The sequence below is a fragment of the Amblyraja radiata genome, chromosome 25 (genome assembly GCF_010909765.2).
Source record: "Amblyraja radiata isolate CabotCenter1 chromosome 25, sAmbRad1.1.pri, whole genome shotgun sequence".
Classification (NCBI taxonomy): domain Eukaryota; kingdom Metazoa; phylum Chordata; class Chondrichthyes; order Rajiformes; family Rajidae; genus Amblyraja; species Amblyraja radiata.
Window position 1 is genome coordinate 5503711 of NC_045980.1, and position 27989 is coordinate 5531699.

At 42.6% G+C, this 27989-nt stretch overlaps 1 protein-coding gene across 3 annotated transcripts in view; it reads left to right on the top strand.

Annotated features, from left to right (window-relative positions):
- rfc5 (replication factor C subunit 5) overlaps window positions 1-27989 on the top strand; it is a 75080-nt gene that overhangs the window by 36012 nt on the left and 11079 nt on the right. For all 3 annotated transcript variants that reach the window (XM_033043113.1, XM_033043115.1, XM_033043114.1), the window contains 7 exons: window positions 4928-5064; window positions 9723-9802; window positions 9994-10067; window positions 15748-15907; window positions 24440-24521; window positions 24611-24740; window positions 26612-26689. In XM_033043113.1, the coding sequence (XP_032899004.1) occupies window positions 4928-5064; window positions 9723-9802; window positions 9994-10067; window positions 15748-15907; window positions 24440-24521; window positions 24611-24740; window positions 26612-26689 (741 nt within the window). The remainder of the gene's footprint in view (window positions 1-4927; window positions 5065-9722; window positions 9803-9993; window positions 10068-15747; window positions 15908-24439; window positions 24522-24610; window positions 24741-26611; window positions 26690-27989) is intronic.

The following is a 27989-nucleotide window of genomic DNA, read 5'->3' on the forward strand; positions in this document are numbered from 1 at the left end:
TAGAGTATATCAGTAGTGGAGGAAGTGAATGTTTTAACATGAGGATAAGTTGCCATTTAAGTAGGCTGCATAAGCCTGGATTGTATGGAGCTGCTTTATTGTTGTTGGAATTGTAATCATCCAGGCATGTGGGAAGTATAACATCACATTCTTTACGTGCCTTGGAGATGGTAAAAAGGTTATGGGAGTTGGGTTGTGAATCGTTCTCCACAGAATATACAGCCTCCAGCGTGCCCTTGCGGCTACTTGATGGAGGCTGCGTATTCTGCAGAGAATTATTAATTAGACTCTTCTGTGACCAAAGGGTACTGTGGGGGGGGGGCTAGAGTAATCTAGGACACTGAGGAAAGATTTCATTTTGTGATGTTTTAATAAAATTATTTAGAAACAAATAAAAAATACACAATGTGAGTGCATGGGGCCAAAACAAAAAGTATGCAGCCAGTTCATTTAAGATTCTCATCACTGATGACCCTATGCAATCTTGATTGTGCTGGTTTTGTTAGAAGTGTGGCATTTGAGGGTTGATTAGATTCTATTTTGCTAGCACTTGTGTGTATGAATATTACTGGATAGTCACCTGACTGAGGCTAAGTGCTATCCGGGTCTTACTCCATGTGGGCACTGCTGCTTCTTTTGTGCTTTGCACATTGAAAGTGTTCTCCAGTTGTCAACAGTGAAGCAATGCTGATGGTTGTACTTTGGGCATGACCTGAAGAACAATTGTATTGATGTCCTGGGACTGAACTGATTGCCTATCAACAACCACAACGATCTTCATTTTTGTTCTGCCTGATTCAAGCCTATGAATAGTCTTTGCCCTGATTTCCATTGAATTCAAATTGAGCTGGGCTCCATGATGTCATAGAAACATAAATTATAGGTCCAGGAGGAGGCCATTCGGCCCTTCGAGCCAGCACTGCCAATCATTGCGATCCTACCTCTCCCATTCCCAGCTCTCCCTCAGCCTACCGTCTCCACCTCTTCTTTTCTTTCCCCCCACCCCCCCCCGACATCTGACTGAAGAAGGGTCTCGTCCCAAAACGTCGCCTATTCCTTCGCTCCATAGATGTTGCCTCACCTGCTGAGTTTCTCCAGCTTTTTTGTCTACCACCCATTCATACAAGTTCTGTTATCCCAACTTTCCTCACCCACTCCCTACACATTAGGGGCAATTTTACAGAGACAAGTTAACCTACAAAGCCAATGCGTCTTTGGGATGTGGGAGGAAACCCACACGCTTGCAGGGAGAATGTGCAAATTCAACACAGACAGTGCCCGAGGACAGGATTGAACACAGATCTCTGGCGTGTGAGGCAGCAAGTCTACCAGCTGTGCCACTATATTTTGTTTTCCAACACACAAAAAATTATACGTTGATAACTTTGGTTACTAAAAAAACCCTCCATTTTCAGTCTTAAATCTCTAAGTCACGTTATGTTTCCATTTATAGCTACTGTATGTTTTAATTCAGTTCAAGACTATGGGGCAGTACATTGGCCATAAAGTTGCTGCCTAAAAGTGCCAGAGTCCCGGAATTGATCCTGAATATGGGTGCTGTCTGTATGGAGTTTGCTCCTTTTCCCTTTGATCACATGGATTTTCTCTGGGTGCTCTTGTTTCCTTCCGCATTCCAAAGGTGTGCAGGAACCTTTTACACACCCAACCCAAAACTTAATATTTTCCTTTTGTCCAGAGATTCCGTCGGACCTGTTGAGTTACTCCAGCTTTTTGTGTCTATCTTCGGTTTAAACCAGCATCTGCAGTTCCTTCCTACACACACGATACTATACGATAGAACTTTATTAATCCCAGGAGAGATATTGTGTGTGTGTGTGGGTATATATATTATACACACACACACACACACACATATATATATATATATAGTTACTAGACCAAGTGCAGACCCATTGGGTCTGTTCCCCCAACGCACGTTTGCGGGAGGGGGGGCGGCATGCGGCGTCACACACACTAACCACCCCCACACACACTAACTACTCCCCTTGATATTATATTAATATTATTAATTTGCTCCTTTTACCCCATAACCGCCCTATCCACTGACGCATAGCCCCCAACTCGCAGGCGCGTCTAGAGAGGGAGGGGAGGGTGGGGTAGAGAGTGAGGGCAGAGCGAGGGGAGAGGAAGGGGGGAGAGAGAGAGAGAGAGGAGGGGAAGGGAGAGAAGAGGGGGGAGAGAGAGAGAGAGAGCAGACGATCGTTCCGTGTGATGGGTAGAGGGGGGGGGGTGGAGGGGAGCCGGGTGACTGAGTGCGCTGTCAAATGAGGAGAGAGAGAGAAGCGGCTTCTGACTCTGGAAACCCACAGCTGGAATGAGCACACAGGCGGGCCGGGCTTCACGAGCTGTGCCGACAGTGGGGAGAAGGTTCAGCGCGTGAGGCGCCGCTGCAGAACAAAGATCCTATAGCGGTACGGAACTGTAGAATCTTTGTTCTGCAGAACTTTCTCGATCTTTCTGCGCCTTTAATCCACAGCGGCGGGTGGGGCGGGGCCAGGAGGCAGGTGGGCCTGGATTGGTGGACATTGTGACATCAGCAGCTGGCAAGCGGCGATTATATTTTAAAAAGTGAGTTTTGTGAACAACTTTATTCAAAATCTGGGGAAATAATTGACCGAATTTACAGAGGAGTGCATTTACGAAATCATAAGGTGTGCTGCTGCAAGTATGGCCTTGTTATAACTGGGACGTGAGAATAAAACACTCTTGACTTACGTCGCTAATGTGTGGGATAGAACTAGTGTACGGGTGATCGGTGGTCAGCGTGGACTCAGTCGGCCGAAGGGCCTGTTTCCGCGCATTATCTTTAAATTAAACTAAAAACACTAAAACCAGAGGGCGTCTAGGGAAGGGTCTCTACGCAAACGTCACCCGATTTCTTCTATACAAAGATGCTGGCTGCTCCATGGAGTTCCCCCGCACAATTAAAGCGTGGAATAGTCTTCACCCTGCCATAGTTACCCAACCAGACGCAACTAAATTTAAGGTGGACAAAAAGAACAGTAGAGAGCTGGGCTCAAGCTAGAGATTTATTCCTATCACAGAATGTTGGGATAATACCAGAATAACAGGTTAATATCCAGAAGCTAGACACAAAAAGCTGGAGTAACTCAGCGGGACAGGCAACATCTCGGGAGATAAGGAATGGGTGACATAAATGTGCTCATTTATCAAGTATATTAAGCCGCAGATCATGGATATAAATGAATGTCAAACAGAGCCAGCTCGATCTGAATGCAGGATCCGTATTGCTGATTTCATACAATGAACAATGCAATTGATTCAACATATAAACCTTACAATGCATGATCCACATGAGTTACACTTGTCTGTTGCTGATCACACTATAAATTTTCCGGCACCTTTTTTAATCTGGACAAAATTATGAGAGTGCCCTTAACATCCCTCCTGGAAGTCCCCCAAAAAATGTGGTGCCTAGGCCGGGTCTCGACCTCATCGGGACTTCGGCAGCCGATTGGCGGGTGGAATTTGCCCCCCTGCGGCCGGGGCTCTGGAAGATGTGCTGGTCGTGGTTGTGTGCATGTGTAGGGGGAGGATATGCAGGCCGTGGCAGTGCACATGTGCAAGGCGGCCGGCCATGCAGGCGGATGAGGAGCGGCCGGAGAGTGGAGACTCGGCGGCCCGGACACGGATGGTGGGCAGAGACGGAGAGTGACAGAGAGAGATAGAAAGGGGGGCCAAGCCGGGCAAAATGACATGGCTTTTAGGTTGCCCGGTGGGACTTTAGGTGGCCATTGGCACCCGGGCAACTGTTAATTTTGAGCCCTGTAGATCCCTCTGCTCTACAACACAGGACGACAGATGGCACAATGGCTAAGTGTTCGGCTGGCAACCGGAAGGTAGCTGGTTCGAATCCCGCTTAGAGTGCATACTGTCGTTGTGTCCTTGGGCAAGACACTTCACCCACCTTTGCCTGTGTGTGTGGATGTAATTATGTGAAGCACTTTGGGGTCAATGCAAGTTGACTAAAAATGTGCTATATAAATAAAGAAATTTAATTTAATTTAACACTCCCCGGAGCCCTACCATTCACCGTGTAGGTCCTGCCATATTAGACGTCCCAAAATGCAACACATCATATTTCTCTGTATTAAAATCCATCAACCATTTCTCAGCCCACCTACCCAACCAATGAAGATCCTGTTACAATTTTGATAACCATCTTTACTATCTACAATACCACACACTTTTATATCATCTGCAAACTTGCTAATCATGCCATGTACGTTCTCATCCAAATCATTGACATAGATGACAAACTGGCCTCCAATGTGAAAAACAACCTTCTACCATCACCCTCTGCTTCCTTCCATGAAGGCAATTTTCTATCCATTCAACTATCTCTCTTTGGATCTCATGTGCTATAACCTTCCAGAGCAGCCTACCGTGCAGAACCTTGTTGAATGCCTTGCCAAAATCCGTATCTGCAATGTCTACAGCTATGCCTTTTTGGACATATCTTCAAAAAACTCAATCAGATTCGTGAGACAAGATCTCACACGTAAACAACTTGTTGACTATCTCTAATCAGCCCTTGTCCATCTAAATGCATGTATAAACAAAATATGAGCAGGAGTAGGGCTTGACAGCAAGATTTGATAGCCATATTTTTTTAATTTAAAAGCTATATTCTATAGGATGTGAATATTGCAGTTGTGTTTTTCTTCTATGAAACTAGAATCATTCCGTTTCTTCCACCATCCCAGAAAATCTACAAATGGTTTGCTTTAAAAGGTCAAATATTTGTAAATGATGAATAGTTTATTTTCCAAAAATTCCAAATTCATTTTAACGGTAGCCTATTTTACATGTGAACCTGTATTTATCAATGCAAGCTCAAACGACACACTTAAAATTACATACTTTGGACTTTTTTTCGTTACAGTTCAGCGATTTATCAGTGAAGACCGCCTCCCTCACCTACTGTTCTACGGACCACCAGGAACTGGGAAAACATCTACTATTTTGGCCTGTGCCAAACGACTTTATAAGAACAAAGAGTTAAACTCCATGGTTTTAGAGGTAACAATTAGAGGTTTTAGAGATAATGGGGTGTTATGCTGAGGCTCCATAAGGCACTGGTCAGGCCGCATTTGGAGTATTGTGAGCAATTCTGAGCACAATATCTGAGGAAGGATGTGCTGGCCCTGGAGAGGGTTCAGAGGAGTTTTACAAGATGAGCATTTGACGGCACTGGGCCTGTACTCGCTGGAGTTTAGAAGAATGAGGGCGGACCACAGTGAAACGTACCGAATAATGAAAGGTTTGGATAGAGTGGATGTGGAGAGAATGTTTCCACAAGTGGGAGAGTCTAGGACTAGCGGTCATAGCCACAGAATTAAAGGACGTTCCTTTAGGAAAGAGATGAGAAGGAATTTCTTTAGTCAGAGGGTAGTGAATCTGTGGAATACTTGATTAGTACAGGTGTCAGGGGTTATGGAGAGAAGGCAGAGAAGGAGGATGGGGTTAGGAGGGAGAGATAGATCAGCCATGATTGAATGGTGGACTTGATGGGCTGAATGGCCTAATTCTGCTCCTATTACTTATGATCTTATGACAATTAATGTTTTTGGAATGTTAAAATGCTGTAGTGAGGCCTTCCAACTTAATAATAACATGCAGTTGTAGTTTCCCACTGAGAAGCTTTTATTTTAAGGATGCATTTATTATAAAGGTAGGTGATGATTAACTGATATTTTTTCAAAACAGTCGACAGTGGTATTCAAAGCAGTCGACAGTGGTATTCAAAGCAGTTAACAGAGGATTCCCCGTGGGTTAGTACTAGGCCCCCTTTTAATGGCATTAATAAGAACATAAATTAGAGCAACAGTAGTCCATTGAGCCCTTCGATCCTTCTCACCATTCAGTATTATTGTGGCTGATTTTCATCTCAATACCATTTCCTTGCCATATCTCTTGCCTTTAATATCCAAAAGCCTATTGATCTGAGTTTTGATCCCAACCCTTCTTGAATAATCCTCAGCCACAGGAAATATTTTCCCTGTATGCATTGTGTTTTGCCCACTAGTAATTTAGTGTGCTTCAATAAGGTCACTTCTCACTCACGTACACTCCAAAGAATTGAGGCTCAGCCAACTTAATTTCTTCTCGTATGAAAAACCTGCAATCCCAGGAACCAGCCTGGTGAATTTTTGCTGCACTTTCTCAAAGCAAGTGCATTCTTTTTAGGTAAGGACATTAAATTGTATACAGTACTTCAGGTGTGGTGTCACTAGGGCACTATGTAAATGTGGTGAGATTTTTATTCTTCACTCAAAGGAAATTGGGATAGCACTTGAGGATGAGTAATTTGCAAAGTAATGGGAAAAGAGTAGAATGGAACTGACGGAATTGTTACTCGGAGCCATTATAGAATGAAGACTTAATAGCCAACGTGTTTGCTATAATATTTGTGTTACTGTGATAACATTTCATTTAGAACCGTGAGGATCAGAGGCCCAGGCTCATATTGCTTACTTGTCATTTTAATCAAATAACCAGGAAATCTGGAGCAATCAGAAATGTTAACAGTTCTTGACTTAAAAAAAAAATCTTAAAACACTGTCACATATTTCTAATTGATTTTGAAACAAACCAAATCTCTGTTGTTTTCTGGTTAAGTTTTCAATAATGGTGAAATGTTCTGATCAGTGCAGATTTAGCTTGAGTTGGTGAAGACATGTAAGATTTTTGAGAAACTATAAAGATCTTAATGATCCAACAGTTTGCATGCATACACCAACTACACTCGCATATGAAAATCAGCATATCAGGCTGGATGTTGGATGAATGCCAATTATTTTTCAAAATACATCCAGTATCTTCAAGTATTTTTAAAGATTGTGATAGGGGTGGAGAATTATACATTTGGAAAACTATAAAAATACTTCAAGCGCAGAATGCTGTTTTCCAAAAAAGGGCGTCAAGGTATGAAAAAAAAATCTAATGGTAAAGTTAGTCCTGACCTAAGTGTATCTAATTTTAAATCAATCCATTTATCATGGTCATCTCAGAGTTTTCTCCCACAAGTGTATGAAATTGCATTATCTTATTAATTATATTAATAAATTCATATGTTTAACCACGGATCCTGGTTCCATTCCAGCTTTTTGATTCTAACAAGTCTGGTGATTTTAAGCAGTTCCATGTGTGGAAAAAAATATTTCAAACTTGCTTTGTATCGTAAAATGTCTCATTTTCATCCTTAATTTAAACGTTTAATTTCTGTGGTGGCAAAATCCACATCAAGTAATCTTTTTGACACTACAGATGATGATATTCTGGTAATCTTGGCAGTGAGAATGACCAAAAAGCATGTTGCGGCAATCAGCTCTAACTATATAAGCCTTAGAAATAAGGACCTATATGTGTAATAAAATGTGTAATATTTATCTCACTAGTAGAAAATCATACCATTATACTATGTTATCAATAAATAAAGTAATTGCATATTCTTATGGGAAAAGTTTAAGATAATAGATTTAATTAGGAAGCAAAAAAAACATGCCGGAAATCTGAAATAATACTGAAAATAGTAAAGACACTGAACAGGTTAGGCACCATCTGTGCAGACACAAATTCAATTTTCAGGTTGATGAAAGCTTATTCACCTGAAGCATAAACTCTCCACTAATACTGCCTGACCTGGTCAGTATCTATATCATTTTCTTTTTTCTAATGTCTTTAATTTGATCCTGTGTTACCAAAATTGTTGCAAGTGGGAAGTCATAACTAATTCAGTGTATGTGCTGATAAAATGGAGGTTGGTAGTGTTGCAATCAGTGGATGCTTCCTGACGGCCGATGTCAGGAAATCCTTCAGAGGGGTGAACCCTCGAAAAGCACCTGGACCTGATGGTACACCCGGTCGTGTTCTAAAAACCTGTGCGGAACAACTGGCTGGTGTTTTACGGACATTTTCAACCTCTCACTTCTGAGGTCTGTGGTCCCCACCTGCTTTAAAAGGGCATCAATTATACCAGTGCCCAAGAAGAGTAAGGTGACATGCCTTAATGACTATCGACCAGTGGCACTAACGCCTGTGGTGATGAAGTGCTTTGAGAGGTTGATCATGGAGCAAATCAACTCCTACCTCGACAAAAACCTGGACCCACTGCAGTTTGCTCACCGCCACAACAGATCAACGGTGGATGCGATCTCGCTGGCCCTCCACTTCGCTCTGGACCACTTGGACAACAAAAAATCATATGTCAGGCTGTTATTCATTGATTACAGCTCGGCATTTAACACAATCATCCCCTCCAAGCTGGTTACCAAACTCGCAGAACTGGGTCTCTGCTCATCCCTCTGCAATTGGACCCTCGACTTCCTCATTCACAGACCACAGTCTGTTCGTATTGGTGGAAATGTGTCAGCCTCGATAACAATCAGCACGGGAGCACCTCAAGGCTGCGTGCTCAGCCCCCCGCTCTATACTCATGACTGCGTAGCCAGTCATAGTGCAAACTCCATCATCCAGTTCGCTGACGACACCACTGTTGTGGGACGTATCACTGATGGGGATGAGTCAGAGTATAGAAGAGAGATCGAGCGACTGTCCATATGGTGCCAGCACAATAACCTGGCCCCCAACACCAGCAAAACTAAGGAACTGATTGTGGACTTTGGAAGGAGTAGGATGGGGACCCACAGTCCCGTTTATATCAACGGGTGGATGGTTGAAAGGGTCAAGAGCTTCAAATTCCTGGCCGTGCAGGCTGTTATTCATTGATTACAGCTCTGAAGATCTTTCCTGGTCCGAAAATACTGATGCTATTATTAAGAAAGCACATCAGCGCCTCCACTTCCTGAGAAGATTACGGAGAGTCGGTTTGTCAAGGAGGACTCTCTCTAACTTCTACAGGTGCACAGTAGAGAGCATGCTGACCGGTTGCATCGTGGCTTGGTTCGGCAACTTGAGCTCCCTGGAGAGGTAAAGATTAAAAAAGTAGTAAACACTGCCCAGTCTATCATCGGCTCTGACCTCCCTTCCATCGAGGGGATCTACCGCAGTCGCTGCCCAAAAAGGCTGGCAGCATCATTAAGGACCCACATCATCCTGGCCACACACTCATCACCCCGCTATCTTCAGGTAGAAGGTACAGGAGCCTGAAGACTGCAACGACCAGGTTCAGGAATAGCTACTTCCCCACAGCCATCAGGTTATTAAACTTGGCTCGGACAAAACTCAGAACATTAATAATCCATTATCTGTTATTTGCACTTTATCAGTTTATTTATTCATGTGTGTATATATTTATACAATGGTATATGGACACACTGATCTGTTCTGTAGTCATGCCTACTATGTTCTGTTGTGCTGAAGCAAAGCAAGAATTTCATTGTCCTATCTGGGACACATGACAATAAACTCTCTTGAATCTCTTGAATCTTGAATCTTGATTCAAGATTTTTAAATTCTCGCTTTCAACTTACTGCCCCTTTGGGAAAAAAATAATGATTTAGTTAACGTTGAATTGGAACCATATTAATGGGAGTTTAGTGATTGTGTGTTGCTAATGGATTATTCAAGACCATTTCTCAGATGCGTCAATTTATAAACAGAATCATTTGCATTTCTATCATCCTCAGGCATCTAGGTAGTGAGTGTATTAATTAGAGTCTACGTGTCAATTAAATGGAATAGTATTCATTCACTGTCACATTATTTTTCTTTTGCAGCTGAATGCCTCTGATGACCGTGGTATTGATACGGTGCGTGGACCAATATTGAACTTTGCCAGTACCAGAACCATTTTCAAGTAAGTACTTTTTTATTTCAATTCACAAAGACGTCTATTTCAAGCAGCAAAGCATCATCTGTAAGATGTGAAATTATGTAGAATAATTATTTAAATAATTTAAATCTCTTGTCTAATTACTGACCATTGAGGTCATCACTTCCAAACTCTTCAGAAGTAAAAACCTATGTTTTTTTTAATATTTATTTCAGGAAAGGTTTTAAGCTTGTTATTCTAGATGAGGCAGATGCTATGACTCAAGATGCTCAGAATGCCCTCCGAAGAGGTGAGAACTAGCAGTAATCAGATTTAATGTGATTTTGTTCTTTTATTTTGTTTGATGTAGAAGCTGACATGCAGATTATTGCTTTAGTAAATTAACCAAATAAATTTGTTTTACAATATGGTGCAGACGGCTGGGTGGAAGGAATATCACATGCTTTTGTTAAAATGTATTCCTTTCATTATCTCGCCTAGCCCCTGAATGTTACACTTCAATCTTTGGTTGTAAAAGCAGGAAGGTAAAAAGTTCCTATTCCTGGTCTCTACTCTTCGTGATTTGGCAATTGATGAATGTAAAATAAATCTTGTGATGATTTTGTATAGCTCTCCAACCCCACAAGGGGCACTAGCTTTGCTGTCGTTTTAACATGTGGGAATTGTTTAAAATAATATTTCTATTTGGGTATATTTCCATTTAACCATGTGAAAATTGGCTCTACAGAAGAGCTTTTGAGTCATTTCAATTGCATTTGAAATAGCAATTTGTTTTTAGAAAATGCTGGAATACAGACAATCCTCGAGTTACGTAACGGTTTAATCCTGAGAATTGTTTGTAATCCTATTTCAGAAATGTCCTTTTTCTGTAGTGACCCAGATTGTATCAACCTGCCGACATTTTGTATGATATAATTTCATTCAGTAATCACATGAGCATTACCCAGAGTTAAAATAATGGAATATATACAGTGCCTCCATAATGTTTGGGACAAAGACCCATCATTTATTTATTTGCCTCTGTTCTCCACAATTTGAGATTTGTAATAGAAAAAAAATCTGCACATTGTCAGATTTTAATTAAGGCCATTTTTATACATTTTGGTTTCACCGTGTAGAAATTACAGCAGTGTTTATACATAGTCCCCCCATTTCAGGGCACCATAATGTTTGGGACACAGCAATGTCATGTAAATGAAGGTAGTCATGTTTGTTTTTTTTGTTGCATATCCTTTGCATGCAATGACTGCTTGAGGTCTGCGATTCATGGACATCACCAGTTGCTGGGTGTCTTCTCTGGTGATGCTCTGCCAGGCCTGTATTGCCGCCATCTTTAGCCTATGCTTGTTTTGGAGTCTACTCCCCTTCAATTTTCCCTTCAGTATATAAAAGGCATGCCCAATTGGGTTCAGATCGAGTGATTGACTTGGCCACTCAAGAATTGATCATTTTTTAGCTTTGAAAAACTCCTTTGTTGCTTTAGCAATATGTTTGGGATCATTTTCTTGCTGTAGAATGAACTGCCAGCCAATGAGTTTTGAGGCATTTGTTTAAATTGAGCAGATAGGATGTGTCTATGCACTTCAGAATTCATTATGCTACTACCATCAGCAGTTGCATCATCAATGAAGATAAGTGAGCTAGTACCTTCAGCAGCCATACATGCCCAGGCCATAACACCCCCACCACCACAGATGAGATGGTATAACCATATAACTATATAACAATTACAGCACGGAAACAGGCCATCTCGACCCTTCTAGTCCGTGCCGAACACGTATTCTCCCCTAGTCCCATACACCTGCGCTCAGACCATAACCCTCCATTCCTTTCCCGTCCATATAACTATCCAATTTATTTTTAAATGATAAAAAAGAACCTGCCTCCACCACCTTCACTGGAAGCTCATTCCACACAGCCACCACTCTCTGAGTAAAGAAGTCCCCCCTCATGTTACCCCTAAACTTCTGTCCCTTAATTCTCAAGTCATGTCCCCTTGTTTGAATCTTCCCTACTCTCAGTGGGAAAAGCTTATCCACGTCAACTCTGTCTATCCCTCTCATCATTTTAAAGACCTCTATCAAGTCCCCCCTTAACCTTCTGCGCTCCAAAGAATAAAGCCCTAACTTGTTCAACCTTTCTCTGTAACTTAGTTGCTGAAACCCAGGCAACATTCTAGTAAATCTCCTCTGTACTCTCTCTATTTTGTTGACATCCTTCCTATAATTAGGCGACCAAAATTGTACCCCATACTCCAGAATTGGCCTCACCAATGCCTTGTACAATTTTAACATTACATCCCAACTTCTATACTCAATGCTCTGATTTATAAAGGCCAGCACACCAAAAACTTTCTTTACCACCCTATCTACATGAGATTCCACTTTCAGGGAACTGTGCACAGTTATTCCCAGATCCCTCTGTTCACCTGCATTCTTCAATTCCCTACCATTTACCATGTACGTCCTATTTTGATTTGTCCTGCCAAGATGTAGCACCTCACACTTATCAGCATTAAACTCCATCTGCCATCTTTCAGTCCACTCTTCCAACTGGCATAAATCTCTCTGTAGACTTTGAAAATCTACTTCATTATCCACAACCCCACCTACCTTAGAATCATCTGCATACTTACTAATCCAATTTACCACACCATCATCCAGATCATTGATGTACATGACAAACAACAGTGGACCCAACACAGATCCATGTGGCACCCCACTAGTCACTGGCCTCCAACCTGACAAACAACCATCCACTATTACTCTCTGGCATCTCCCATTCAGCCACTGTTGAATCCATCTTGCTACTCCACCATTAATACCCAACCATTGAACCTTCTTAACCAACCTTCCATGAGGAACCTTGTCAAAGGCCTTACTGAAGTCCATATATACAACATCCACTGCTTTACCCTCATCAATTTTCCGAGTAACCTCTTCAAAAAATTCAAGAAGATTAGTCAAACATGACCTTCCAGGCACAAATCCATGTTGACTGTTCCTAATCAGACCCTGTTTATCCAGATGCTTATATATATTATCTCTAAGTATCCTTTCCATTAATTTGCCCACCACTGACGTCAAACTAACAGGTCTATAATTGCTAGGTTTATTCTTAGACCCCTTTTTAAACAATGGAACAACATGCGCAGTACGCCAATCCTCCGGCACTTTTCCCGTTTCTAATGACATTTGAAATATTTCTGTCATAGCCCCTGCTATTTCTACACTAACTTCCCTCAATGTCCTAGGGAATATCCTGTCCGGATCTGGAGACTTATCCACTTTTATATTTCTCAAAAGTGTCAGTACTTCCTCTTCTTTGAATCTCATAGTTTCCATAGCTACTCTACTTGTTTCCCTTACCTCACATAATTCAATATCCTTCTCCTTGGTGAATACCGAAGAAAATAAATTGTTCAATATCTCCCCCATCTCTTTTGGCTCTGCAGATAGCTGTCCACTCTGACTCTAATGGACCAATTTTATCCCTCGTTATCCTTTTCTTATTAATATAGCTGTAGAAACCCTTTGGGTTTTCACCAAAGCAACCTCATATCTTCTTTTAGCTTTTCTAATTTATTTCTTAAGATTCTTTTTACATTCTTTATACTCCTCAAGCACCTCATTTACTCCATGCTGCCTATAATTATTGTAGATCTCCCTCTTTTTCCGAACCAAGTGTCCAATTTCCCTTGAAAACCATGGCTCTTTCCGATTTTTACTATTTCCTTTCAACCGAACAGGGACATAAAGATTCTGTACTCTTAAAATGTCACCTTTAAATGTACTCCATTTCTCTTCCACATCTTTCCCATAAAACAAAAAGTCCCAATTTACTCCTTTTAAATCCTTTCGCATCTCCTCAAAGTTAGCCTTTCTCCAATCAAAAATCTCAACCCTAGGTCCAGTTCTGACCCTCTCCATAATTATATTGAAACTAATGGTATTGTGATCACTGGTCCCGAACTGTTCCCCAACGCATACCTCTGCCACCTGTCCCGTCTCATTTCCTAACAGGAGGTCCAGCACTGCCCCTCCTCTAGTAGGTACCTCTATGTATTGCTGCAAAAAACTATCCTGCACACATTTTACAAACTCCAACCCATCCAGCCCATTTACAGAATGTGTTTCCCAGTCTATGTGTGGAAAATTGAAATCTCCCACAATCACTACCTTGTGCTTACTACTAATATCTGCAATCTCCTTACATATTTGCTCTTCCAATTCTCGCTCCCCATTTGGCGGTCTATAATACACCCCTATAAGTGTTGCTACCCCTTTCCCATTTCTCAGTTCCACCCAAATAGCCTCCCTAGACGAGCCCTCTAATCTATCCTGCCAAAGCACTGCTGTAATATCTTCCCTGATAAGCAATGCAACACCTCCACCTCTTGCCCCTCCAATTCTATCACACCTGAAGCAACGAAATCCTGGAATATTTAGTTTCCAATCACAGCCTTCCTGCAACCATGTTTCACTGATCGCCACAACATCATACTTCCAGGTGTCAATCCAGGCTCTAAGTTCATCCACCTTTCTTACAATGCTCCTAGCATTAAAATATACACATTTAAGAAACCCACCCTCTCTTATTCTCTGTTTATTGTCTTTTTCTTCTCTCTCCCCTACATTTTGGGTCAGAGTGCTACCATTCTCTGCCTCATGCCTCACACACTGACTGCTAGCTTTCCCAATTTGAGTCCCTCCCCCCAACCATACTAGTATAAAGTCTCCCCGCCAAGATATTGGTCCCCCTCGAGTTCAAGTGCAACCCGTCCTTTCTGTACAGGTCGCACCTTCCCCAAAAGAGGTCCCAATGATCCAGATCTTGGATCTTGGGCAGTTGCTTCTCTCCTCCACACTTTGTTCTTGCCATCACTCTGATATAAGTTAATCTTCGTCTCATCTGTCCACAAGACCTTTTTCCAGAACTGTGGTTGCTCTTTTAAGTACTTCTTGGCAAACTGTAACCCGGCCATCCTATTTTTGTGGCTAACCAGTGGTTTGCATCTTGCAATGTAGCCTCTGTATTTCTGTTCATGAAGTCTTCTGCGGACAGTGGTCATTGACATATCCACACCTAACTCTTGTAGAGTGTTTCTGATCTGTCAGACAGGTGTTTGGGGTTTTTTCTTTATTATAGAGAGATTTTTTCTGTCATCAGCTGTGGAGGTCTTCTTTGGCCTGCCAGTCCCTTTGCGATTTGTAAGCTCACCAGTGCTCTTTCTTCTTAATGTTGTTCTAAACAGTTGATTTTGGTAAGCTTAAGGTTTGGCTGATGTCTCTAACAATTTTATTCTTGTTTCACAGTTTCATAATGGCTTCTTTGACTTTCACTGGCACAACTTTGGTCCTCATGTTGATAAACAGCAATAAAGGTTTCCAAAGGCGATGGAAAATTTGGAGGAAAGACTAGGTGCTGAGAGCTCTCTTATACCTGCATTAAGGAGGCAATTAAACACACCTAAGCAATTACAAAGCTTGTGAAGCAATGTGTCCCAAACATTATGGTGCCCTGAAATGGGGAGACTATATATAAACACAGCTGTAATTTCTACATGGTGAAACCAAAATGTACAAAAATACCCTTTATTAAAATCTGACAATGTGCACTTTAACCACATGATTGTTTTTTAATTACAAATCTCAAATTGTGGAGTACAGAGGCAAATTAATAAATGATGGGTCTTTGTCCCAAACATTATGGAGGGAACTGTATTGAATGCAGTCATTAATGAAATGTATTATTATCATTATTATTGTTATTATTAATAGTAATACTAATGTGAAAACAAGCTTTAAAACTGTATGGGAGAATTTGCATAAATTCAGATTTCCAGGATTCAAAAACCTGAGGAGACTGGTGCTCTGGCACTATTAAGGAAACGTTCTTTCAAACATTTAAATGCTGTCAAAATGTTAACCACGTTTTTAACTCAATTTTATTAATTATTTGTTGTGCAGTGATTGAAAAATTTACAGAAAACACAAGGTTTTGCCTGATCTGTAACTACCTATCAAAGATCATCCCTGCTTTGCAGTCTCGATGTACAAGGTTCCGCTTTGGACCACTGACAACAGAACAGATGAGCCCAAGATTGGAATTTGTCATTCAGGAAGAAAAGTAAGTCTTTGTAATTGTTCATACAGGAAATATTATATTGTGTGATGTAGTTTTTAATAAAGCTTCCACCTTTTCTGCAGACTGTTAATCAAATCTTAGAATCATACAGAAACTATCCCTTCAGCCCAACTCGTCCATGCTAAACGAGATGCTGCATCTTTTAATTTAAATCTTCATCCTTTGTTAAAGAATGGAAGTAGAGATATTCAAGTGAGTCTCACATCAGTGGTTGGGAAACTATTGAAAAGGATACTTAGGGATAGGATTTACTCACATTTAGACCATACAATAAGTCAGCACAGGAACGGGCCCTTCAGACTACAATGTTTGTGCCGAACATGCTGCCTAGCTGACCTGATCTCACCTGCCTGCACATGATCCATACCCCTCTATTCCCTGGACTTCCATGTGCCTATCTAAATGCCTCTTAAACACCACTATGGTATTTGCCATCACTACTACTCCCGGCAATGCGTTTGAGGCCCCCACCACCCTCAGTGAAAAAAAACTTGCGCTACACATCTTCGTTAACTTTTCTCCCTCTCACCTTATAGCTATCTCCTCGAGTGCTGGACATGTCCACCCTGTGAAAAGTGGACATGTACAAGGACTATGTACCTTGTACATAGACTGTCCACATAGATGTGTCTCATAATTTTATATACTTCCATCAAGTCTCCCTATCTACCATTTCTCTGCCATTTCTGCAGGTGATCTATATGCCGCTGTATCTTCTGATAGTTTTCCTTACTGTCTGCAATTCCTCCATTTTGGCGTCGTCAGCAAACTTGCCAATCCATTTACATTTACTTCTTGGTCATTTATATCACAAACAGCAGAAGTCCCAGTACCACTCGGTTCTGAAAAAGGGTCTCGACCTGAAACGTCACCTATTCCTTCTCTCCAGAGATGTTGCCTGCCCGCTGAGTTACTCCAGCATTTTGTGTGTACCTTCGATATAAACCAGCATCTGCAGTTCTTTCCTACACATTCCCAGTACCACTCCCTGAGGAACTTCACTGGTTACAGTCCTCCAGCCAGAATATCTACTTTCCAACACAAACCTCTGTCTTAGACAATAGGTGCAGGAGTAGGCCAGCACCGCCATTCAATGTGATCATGACTGATCATCCCCAATCAGTACCCCGTTCCTGCCTTCTTCCCATATGCCCTGACTCCGCTATTTTTAAGAGCCCTATCTAGCTCTCTCTTGAAAGCATCCAGAGAACCTGCCTCCACTGCCCTCTGAGGCAGAGAATTCCACCGACTCACCACTCTATGAGAAAAAGTGTTTCCTCGTCTCCGTTCTAAATGGCTTACTCCTTATTCTTAAACTGTGGCCCCTGGTTCTGGACTCCCCCAACATCGGGAACATGTTTCCTGCCTCTAGCGTGTCCAAACCCTTAACGGAGGTTGGGCGATCGTTTCGCCGAACACCTCCGCTCAGTCCGCAATAACCTACCTGAACTCCCGGTGGCTCAGCACTTCAACTCCCCCTCACATTCCCAATCCGACCTCTCTGTCCTGGGTCTCCTCCATTGCCAGAGTGAGCAACACCGGAAATTGGAGGAACAGCACCTCATATTCCGCCTGGGTTGCTTGCGTCCGGATGGCATGAACGTTGAATTCTCCCAGTTTTGCTAGCCCTTGCTGTCTCCTCCCCTTCCTTAACCCTCGAGCTGTCTCCTCCCATCCCCCCGCCCTCGGGCTCCTCCTCCTCCCTTTTTCCTTCTTTCTCCCCCCCACCCCCCATCAGTCTGAAGAAGGGTTACGGCCCGAAACGTCGCCCATTTCCTTCGCTCCATAGATGCTGCTGCACCCGCTGAGTTTCTCCAGCATTTTTGTGTACCTTAACAATCTTCTATGTTTCAATGAGATACCCTCTCATCCTTCTAAACACAAGGGTGTACAAGCCCAGCTGCTCCATTCTCTCAGCATTCTATGAATGAGCCAGTTTCAAATTCATACAACCAAGTAATCGGGAAATCCGTACATCTTAATCTTCAGAATCAGCCTACCATGATGGACCTTTAAAAAGCCTTACTAAAGTCCATATATACAACATCCACCACCCTACCTTTTTCAATCTCCTTTGTCACATCTGCAAAAATCTCAATCAAGTTAGTGAGACATGACCTGCCGCGCACAAAGCCGTTCTGACTGTGCTTAATTAGCCCATTGTCTTCCAAATGGGAGTAAATCCTATCTTGAAGAATTTTCTCCAATAGTTTCCTTACAACCTGGATTCTCTCTTTCCTTTCTTAAACCAAAGGACAACATTGGCACCACAGTGGCGCAATGGTAGAGTTGCTGCCTTACAGCACCAGCTGTCACTCTTTCCCATCCACTCCTTTGCTTTTAATAAAATCATTACAGATACTGGAAGTGGGAAATAAAAACTGAAAATACTATAAGCACCCAACAGGTCAGACAGCATCTGTGAAAAGAGAAACAGTTAACATTTCAAATCAAGAAGATCCTTCCTCAAATCTGATTTAGACCAAGGGTCTCAGAACGGAAACAACGACTGTTTATCTTTCCACAGATGCTGCTTGATCTGCTGAATGTTTCTAGCATTTCCTGATTTTTGTATTTGATCTCTGCTAATCCCAACTCCTATCCTTGGGTACGGAAAGTACCTTTAATACCACATGCTTCTATTTCGCAAAAAGGACCACTGGACTGCACTTCATCAAATGCTACTTTGAAAGTTCAGTTATAGTCTGTACTGCATTATTTTAATTTCAGTCTGTTACAAATAATTGATTTGGTTGGACAGATACATTTTCTTAACAAATCCATGATGGGTCATAGAGTCCTGGAGTCATACAGTGCAGAAACATGCCCTTCAGCCCAACCAAGATGCATTTAGGCCAGATCCCTTTAAACCTTTCCATTTATTGGCGTAATTCAATTATTGGTGCAGCAATAATTATCACTTATCCATTTTTCTATGCATTAAGAAGTGTTTCCTAAATTTGCTCCTGAAAGATGCGATTCTAATTTTTCAGATGGTTGACACCTGGTCATGGACTCTATAACCAGCAGAAACTGTTTATTTCTATCTATCTTGTCAATTTGCCATCAATATATTAAAAGACAGATCACATTACCCCTCGAGTTTTGCTATTCAGCTTTATGTAATCCCTCTTTGTAATTTAACCTTTGGACTAGGTTTCATTCTGGTAAATCCACTCTGCATTTCCTCTGAGGGCTAGAAAAAATTCTGAGAAATGTGAGCCCAAGTCAAAGCTGGTTATGGTGTGGTTTTTATAGGATTTGTACTCACGAGGACTAGACATAGGGGAATAGAAAAGGCCAACATTTCAAGCCCTTTGAATTATTGTATTTTAATATTATTATAGTCATTTATTTTTAATGATCTAAAATACACCTCTCAGCTCATTTGGACTTTCATTGATTCCAGATTCATCAATTACAAATACTCTGTTTTGATCTTTATAAACCCAGGCTGGATAATTTCACATTTGAGTTGCCTAGGATCTATTTGCCACTGTTTTGACCATTGGTCAAACTCATTTTAATGTGAAACATCCAAGGCTCTACCTCTAATAATGTCCATCTTCAGTAACCAGTGACTCAAGAATAAAGGAGGGAATTTGTGCTTAGATGCAGATCTAGATGTAGGGGAAGCAGATAAGGTGCAAAACGATTACATTGCATGTGTTTTCACCAAGAAGGAGAACATCGAGGACAGTGGAGTCAGTTTGGAGAATACGAACATGCAAGGGCAGTTTAGCAACTAAAAATACCTTGGAGATCTTGGGGCCTGGGGGATCCCCAGAGCCTGATGGGATCTATCCCAGGATATTGAGAGAGGCATGATAGGAGATCAGGGAAGCCTTGCATCCTCTCTAGACAAGGTCCCAGAAGATTGGAGAGTAGATAATGTTCTTGTGCTTCAGGAGGGAGATTCAAAGGTTCTTTATTAGTCACATACACCAATTGGTGTAGTGAAATGCGTATTGCCATTGCAGCACATTAAAAAATACAACGTAACAATAATAAAGAAATTTAAACATAAAAAATATCCCCCCACAATGGTTCCCATTATGAGGGAAGGCACAAAGTCCAGTCCCCATCCCCATGTCCAACCATAGTCGGGCCTATTGAGGCCTCCGCAGTCGCCTTTACGGAGTCCCGATGTTCCAGGCCGTTCTTGCCGGATGATGGTGCTCCGGCGTCGGGAGAATCCTCACAGCGGCTTGGGAAACCTGGAACGGCCGCTTCCTTACCAGAGACCGCGGCTTCCGAAGCTGACAGGCTGCACTGGATGGAGCACCACCACTGGCGATCTTGGCGAGAGATCCCAGGCTCCCGGTGTTAGGGTCAGCGACGCCGCCCGCGGCTGGACGCTCCACAGACCTGCAGCTCCGCGATGTTTCATCGGCGGTTCCAGCGCAGCGACCCAGGCAAGACATCGCCCGCTCTACGATAGCGCTAAGCACTGTGCCGCCACCGAGGTAGAGAGAATCCAGGAAATTATAAACCAATGAGCTTCATGTCAGAGGTAGGGAAGCTATTGGTTCTTTAGGATAGGATTTATTCCCATTTGGAAAAGAATGGGTTAACTAGTGATAGTCAGCATGGCTTTGTACATAGCATGCCTTACTAACTTGATTGAGTTTTTTGAGCTAAGGTGATCGATGAGGGTAGCATGGTACATGTTGTCTGTATGGATTTTAGTTATGGAAGCATTTGATAAAGTCCCCCATGATAGGCTGATACGATTATGATTAAAATGCTTGGGAATAACAGTGACTTGGTCATATGGATTCAGAACTGGCTTACTGGAAGTCAGAGTATTCCTGTGACCAGTAGAGTTTTGCAGGGTCAGAGTCAGTGTCCAGGGGCTTTCTGGAACACTAGTATGGGTGTTGTGGGCAGAAGGGACTGGTTTCCAGTGGGCTAGTATGGACATTGTGGGCTGAATGGATTCTTGGGCTGGCAGCTCAGTCACTCAGTCCTGGTGGGCTGGCATCTCAGTCACTCAGGCCTGGTGGGCTGGCAGCTCAGTCACTCAGGCCTGGTGGGCTGACAGCTCAGTCACTCAGGCCTGGTGGGCTGGCAGCTCAGTCACTCAGGCCTGGTGGGCTGACAGCTCAGTCACTCAGGCCTGGTGGGCTGACAGCTCAGTCACTCAGGCCTGGTGGGCTGGCAGCTCAGTCACTCAGGCCTGGTGGGCTGGCAGCTCAGTCACTCAGGCCTGGTGGGCTGGCAGCTCAGTCACTCAGGCCTGGTGGGCTGGCAGCTCAGTCAGGCCTGGTGGGCTGGCAGCTCAGTCACTCAGGGCTGGTGGGCTGACAGCTCAGTTACTCAGGGCTGGTGGGCTGACAGCTCAGTTACTCAGGGCTGGTGGGCTGACAGCTCAGTTACTCAGGGCTGGTGTGCTGGCAGCTCAGTCACTCAGGGCTGGTGGGCTGGCAGTTCACTCACGGCTATTCCTTGAAATTCCATTTCAAGCAGAGTGCAGGCCACCAAATTCAATTTCACAGCATTTCAAGCAGAGTGCAGGCCACCAAATTTCCAAACAACTCATTGCATTGTCATTAAGGGCTAACAAATTATTTATTGCACGTACATTGCAGACTCACAGTTCAGTTGATTCACAGCTTAGAATCACAGTTGTGGACTCTCCCTCGCAATCTTCCAGAGTGACTGACTCACGTCCAGGCATCCGCGGTTTTATAGCCCCCCCACCCCCTCCCGGAAGGGGCGTTACCTTCAACAAGGTAATTGACAGGCGAGAGGACCAATCAGCTGATCTCAAGATTTTTTTAACACCCATAACTTTTTTTTTCATTGATCGGAAACCTCGGGGCTGCCTCAGCGGAGGAGGACTGGCCAAAAATCATAGCGATATAGGGTAGCGTTTTTTCAAAAATAAATATACAGCGCAGAAGGGAAGTGGTCAAGATGAGACTTTTAGTTATATAGATGTACCTGCATTCCTAGATCCCTCTGCTCCACAAAACTCCCCAGAGCCCTACATTCACTGTGTATGACCTGCCCTGGTTTTACTTCCCAAAATGCAACACCTCACATTCCTCTGTATTAAAATCTACTAACCATTCCTTAGCCCACCTGCCCAACCGATCAAGTTTGTGCTATCATTTTTGATAACCATCTTCACTATCTACAATACCCCTTATTTTTGTGACATCTGCAAGCTTGCTATTCATGCTCTCATGCTCTGGATCATGTTCTCATCCAAAGCATCAATATTGGTGACAAACACCAATTGGCGAAGCACCAAACTCTGAGACATACCACTAGTCACAGTCCTCTAGTCTGAAAAGCAACTTTCCATCATCACCCTCTGCTTCCTTCCATGGAGACAATTTTCTATCCTTTCGGCTATCTCCTTGGATCCCATTAGGTCTAACCTACCAAAGTAAACTCAAATAAGATTTGTGAGACACGTCCTCCCACATACAAAACTATGTGGACTATCCTCAATAAGCCCTTGGCCATCTAAACGCGTTTATATGTCCATCTAAATGTTGTGCTAGGACCTCTGTTGTTTGAGATGTATATAAATAAATTGGATGTACATGTAGAGGGTTTGGTTAGTAAGTTTTGCAGATGATACCAAAATAGCTGGGCTTGCAGCTTGTGAGGAAAACCGTGAAAGTATACAGTGTGATATTGATCAGCTATAGAAATTGGTGGGGAAATGGCAGGTTAATTTCATTCTGACATCAGTTCTGATGATACCAAATCCGCTAAATGTATTAATTTAGGGGGGCGCTGTCCTGTGCACGGCTGCCCAGCCAGCAGCTGTCTGTCCCTTCATCTTTTTATTTTTATTTTAAGTTAGTTAACGTGTTTTGTTGGAGGTCTAGGGGGGGGGGGAAGGGGGAAACTACCTTTCAGGGTCCCTACCTGGTCGGAGAGGCGGCTTTTCTCCGGGCTGCAGCTTCGACCCGTCCTCGCGGCCTACCAGCGGGCCTGGAGCGGCGTTTCCTGTCGTGGATCGCCCAGAACCACGGCTTTCGGCAGCGGCAGCGGCACAGCGCTGGAGCGCTATCGCGGAGCGGGCGATGCCTTGCCCGGGTCGCCGCGCCGGTTAGCTGAGACCGCCGGGAACAACATCGCGGAGCTGCGGGACTGTGGAGCGACCAGCTGCGGGCGGCGGCGCTGAACTTTACACCAGGAGCCTGGGATCTCTCGATGAGATCGCCAGTTGTGGAGCTCCAACCGGCGCGGCCTTGTTGGCTTCGGAAGCCGCGGCCTCCAGTGCGGAAGCGGCCGTTCCAGGGTTCCCAGGCCGCTGGGAGGACTCTCCCGACGCCGGAGCAACATCACCCGGCGAGAACGGCCAGGAACATCGGGCCTCCGTAGAGGCAACTGTGGAGGCCTCAATTCAGATTCAGATTCAGATTCAATTTTAATTGTCATTGTCAGTGTACAGTACAGAGACAACGAAATGCATTTAGCATCTCCCTGGAAGAGCGACATAGCAAATGATTTAAATAAATAATAATAAGTGATAATAAGTGTCCAGGGGGTGGGGGGGTGATTGGCAGTCACCGAGGTACGTTGTTGAGTAGAGTGACAGCCGCCGGGAAGAAGCTGTTCCTGGACCTGCTGGTTCGGCAACGGAGAGACCTGTAGCGCCTCCCGGATGGTAGGAGGGTAAACAGTCCATGGTTGGGGTGAGAGCAGTCCTTGGCGATGCTGAGCGCCCTCCGCAGATAACGCTTGCTTTGGACAGACTCAATGGAGGGGAGCGAGGAACCGGTGATGCGTTGGGCAATTTTCACCACCCTCTGCAATGCCTTCCGGTCGGAGACAGAGCAGTTGCCATACCATACTGTGATGCAGTTGGTAAGGATGCTCTCGATGGTGCAGCGGTAGAAGTTCACCAGGATCTGAGGAGACAGATGGACCTTCTTCAGTCTCCTCAGGAAGAAGAGACGCTGGTGAGCCTTCTTGATCAGAGTGAGCCTTCTTGATCAATGGGCCTGACTATGGGTGAACTGGGGTTGGGGACTGGACTTTGTGCCTTCCCTCATGGTGGGAGCCATTGTGGGGGGATGTTCTATGTGTTTAAGACTCTCATTGGTGTTATGTCTGTATTCTATTTTTGTGTGCTGCAAAATGGCAAAAAGCATTTCACTTCACTACACCTAGGTGTATGTGAATGTGACTAATAAAATACCTTTGATACCTTTGAATTTTGTTTTTCTCTCCACAGACCTCTAGAGTGTTTACAACATTTTTTTGTTTTCTAGTTTACTGCATCTGTACTTTCTCCTTTCAGCAAATGTTATCTCTCTTCCTCACTTCAATCAGGCCCTGATCAGGATGTTACCAGGATATTCAACAGCAAAATCTTCCATGGATCTAAAAGATTAAAAATTAACTCACTCCCCCAGGGAAATATACACTTACTGATCTGTCACTGATAATCTATTGTATACTTTACCTTGTAAGAAACAGCTGGATTCTTTTTTGAAATGCAATAATTGATAAATTAAGAAAAATATATTGTGATCATATCATTAGAGTCAACATAACTCCAGATGGACTAAAGGCTATTTTGACACTTTCCAATGGTGACATGCGACGATCTTTAAATATTTTACAGGTGAGTTTTCTTACAGTGCACAGGAATTACAATTGTTGGGTATTTCTTGATCACATTGAAACTAATCCAATTGTGTTCTCAATTGACAGAGCACAAGCATGGCATATGACAAAGTCACTGAGGATACAGTGTACACCTGCACTGGTCATCCACTAAAGTCAGATATCGCAAACATCCTGGATTGGATGCTCAACAAAGATTTCACCACTGCATATAAGAGTATCCTTTTAATTGAAAGTAGACAAGATTATATAGCACAACAGTGCTTTTTTTCAGATTAAAACAACAATCAGAACTAATAGAAACTAAATCATGGAAACAGTTTATTCTGTCCAACTAGTTCATCCACTTTAGGAAAGGTTTAGAGAGAAATGAGCCAAACACATGTAAATGGGACTAGCTTAAATAAGGTATCTTGGTCGACATGGATAAGTTGGTGGTAAATATGTTGGTGGTAAAAAATGGAAATGCTGACCAGATCAGGCATCCTTAGTTGGTGAACATGGGAAAGAGTTGCCATTTCTGGTCAATGTCTTTTCATTAAAATTAAAAAAAGGTTAAGGGATTTAACTTCATTTTAAACAAGTGTAGAAGAGAGAGAATGTGAAAGGCAGAGGAAAAACAAAACAAAAAGATTATGCAGTGAAGGTTAGCCTAGAAATAAATGAAAAGAAAAGCCATAAGTAGAAAGTAATGATGGAACCAAAGAAAGTACAAATGTGCGTTACAGATCTATTATTAGCTCCAACTGCACAAAAAAGTGAGTGCAGGGTTTATGAACTGAAATTGTTGAACTATGTGAAAGAAAGAAGTCAGTTGAGTTCCCGATCGAAAGTCTAATCTAGGATGCCAAGAACTGTGAGGATAGAATGAAGATGAGATGAATGGAAATGGCATGCAACCAGAAGTATAGGGTTACTTTTGTACACTGAACTGACAAATTCTGTGAAACAATTGTTGAACTATACTATATTTGAGAGGACAAGTATAGAGGAAACAACATCGTTAATAGTAATTGCAGGTTGCTAAATTAAAAAAAATTGGTCGTTTATCTGCAAGGGCTGTTTGGGATCCGGGAAGGAAAGAAGTAAAACTTGGATGTTGCTACTGGGCTTGCCATGGAGATGGTTTATAGTGGTTGACTAGAAAATGGTCAGGGAGGTAGCAGAGGAATTGTGGAAAAGGGAGAAAGGAAATCAAATTTGGCTATAATGTTATAGAGCAAATAGAGAATCTTTTTGAATATGGCAGTTCAAGGAATGAAAGTGACAACAAGTGGAGCATGGTTGTGGTTATGTGAGGAAGGAATTACACAATATAACAGTACTTTTTCCAGAAGAGTCGAAGTGAGATGAAGATGGTCAATTACTGCCTGTCGTGAATTGTATTTAATCTTGTGTCTGTGAATCATGAGAAACAGTCGGTCTATGTACTCTATACCAATCTAAATTTTGAACAACTCTATCGAATCATACCTAAATCCCTTCTGAATGTAGCAGCGTTCATTCATGTCCTACTTCATATTTGTATTTTCTCTAGCTGGATAACATTCCAATTACTTTGATTTCTATCCTTCCCATAGTACAGTATGCCTAGCTGCCATCTTCTTTAAGTTTTGCAATAACACGCCATTGCATCATCTTTATAACTTGCCACATGTTCTTGTTATTGTGATGACGGAATAGCTAAATAGTATTTAAAATAAATTACGGGCAGGTAGAACTCCTGCCCAGTTAATGTGTTTGGAAACCTTTCCAGAAGCATTTAAATGAAAAGAAAGAAAAATGAAAAATATATTTTAAAATTAGAATTAGTGGTTAGCGCTTTTAGTATGATTGTGTTCCCAACATACACACAGTCATTATTTCAAAATCGAGGCACTAATATGATCCCCAGAGCATTCTACAGTTTCTGCACAATACCCGTAAAAAAAGGCTGTGCACAAGGGAAAAAATTTAATTGGCAAATTTCATTATGTGTAATGGACACGTACAACTTTCCCGGGCTCCAACAGTATTTTTTCATTATTGGGTGAATTAGTGGGATGTTTAGTTTAAGATTTTATTTAAACCCCTTAACTTTTTCATCAGATATCATGGAATTAAAGACATTGAAAGGTTTAGCTCTGCATGACATTCTGACTGAGGTTCATACTTTTGTACATCGAGGTAAGAGGATTGAATCTAATGAAACAAAAACTTATAGGTTTGTTGCATGTTGCAATTTAGTTGGTATTTTTGTAAACGTCATATAGTAAATATTGAATTTACATACTTTCCAAGATGCTGTTTGCACTCCTCATTTGTGAAGTTATATCTATTGCCAATATTATATCTACCTCGACCACCATCCCTGGTAATGCATTCCAGGCCCCCACCACTCTGTTTAAAAAACAAAACATGCTCAGCACATCTCCATTAAACTTCCCCTTCTCATCTAAAACCTGTGCCCTCTGGTATTAACCATTTTTATCCTGGGAAAAAGATTCTGACTCTATTGCCAATATGCCTCATAATTCTATATACTTCTATCAAGTCTCCCCTCAACCTCTGACATCCCAGAGAAAAACAATCAAATCCAACCTCTCCCTATAGCTGTAACCCTCTCATCCAGGCAGCACTCTGGTAAACCTCCTCTGCACCTTTTCCAAACTCTCCATTTAATTCCTGTAATGGGGGCGATCAGAACTGCATGCAATACTACAAACGCAGCTTAACAAAAGTCCTTTTGGGCTGCATCATGATTTCCTGAATCTTATATTGCACAATGCACCCAGCAATGAAGGCAAGCATACCATAAGCCTTCTTTACCACCGTATGTACGTGCCACCTCCTTTAGTGACCTATGAAATTGGGCTCCAAGATCTCTCTGTTAAGGGTTTTGCCATTAACTGGTTACTCCTCACATTCAACTTCCTAAAATGCAGCACCTCACACTTACTCAGGTTAAACTCCCATCTGCCATTTCTCCACCCATTTCTGCAATTGATCTATATCCCATTGTATCTTCTAACTGCATTCCTCACTGTCTGCAACTCTTCCAATTTTGGTGTTGCCATCAAAATTACTCACCAACCCATCTACATTTACGCCCAGGTCTTTTATATATATATCACAAACAGCAGAGGTCCCAGCACAGATCCCTGCGGAACACCACTAATCACACATCTTTAGCCAAAATATCTACCTACCACCACAACCCTCTGTTAACGAATAAACCAGTTCCGAATCCATGCAACTAAGCCATTGTGAATCCGTGCATCTTAATCTTCTACATCAGCCTATCATGATGGACCTTATCAAAAACCTTACAAAAGTCCATGTATACAACCTCCAACGCCCAACCTTCATCACGATCCTTTGTCACCTCCTCAAAAATCAAGTTAGTGAGACGCTTACCTGCTGCGTACAAAGCCGTCCTCGCTATCTCCAAGTAGTCCATTCTCATCCAAATGTGAGTAAAGCCTAT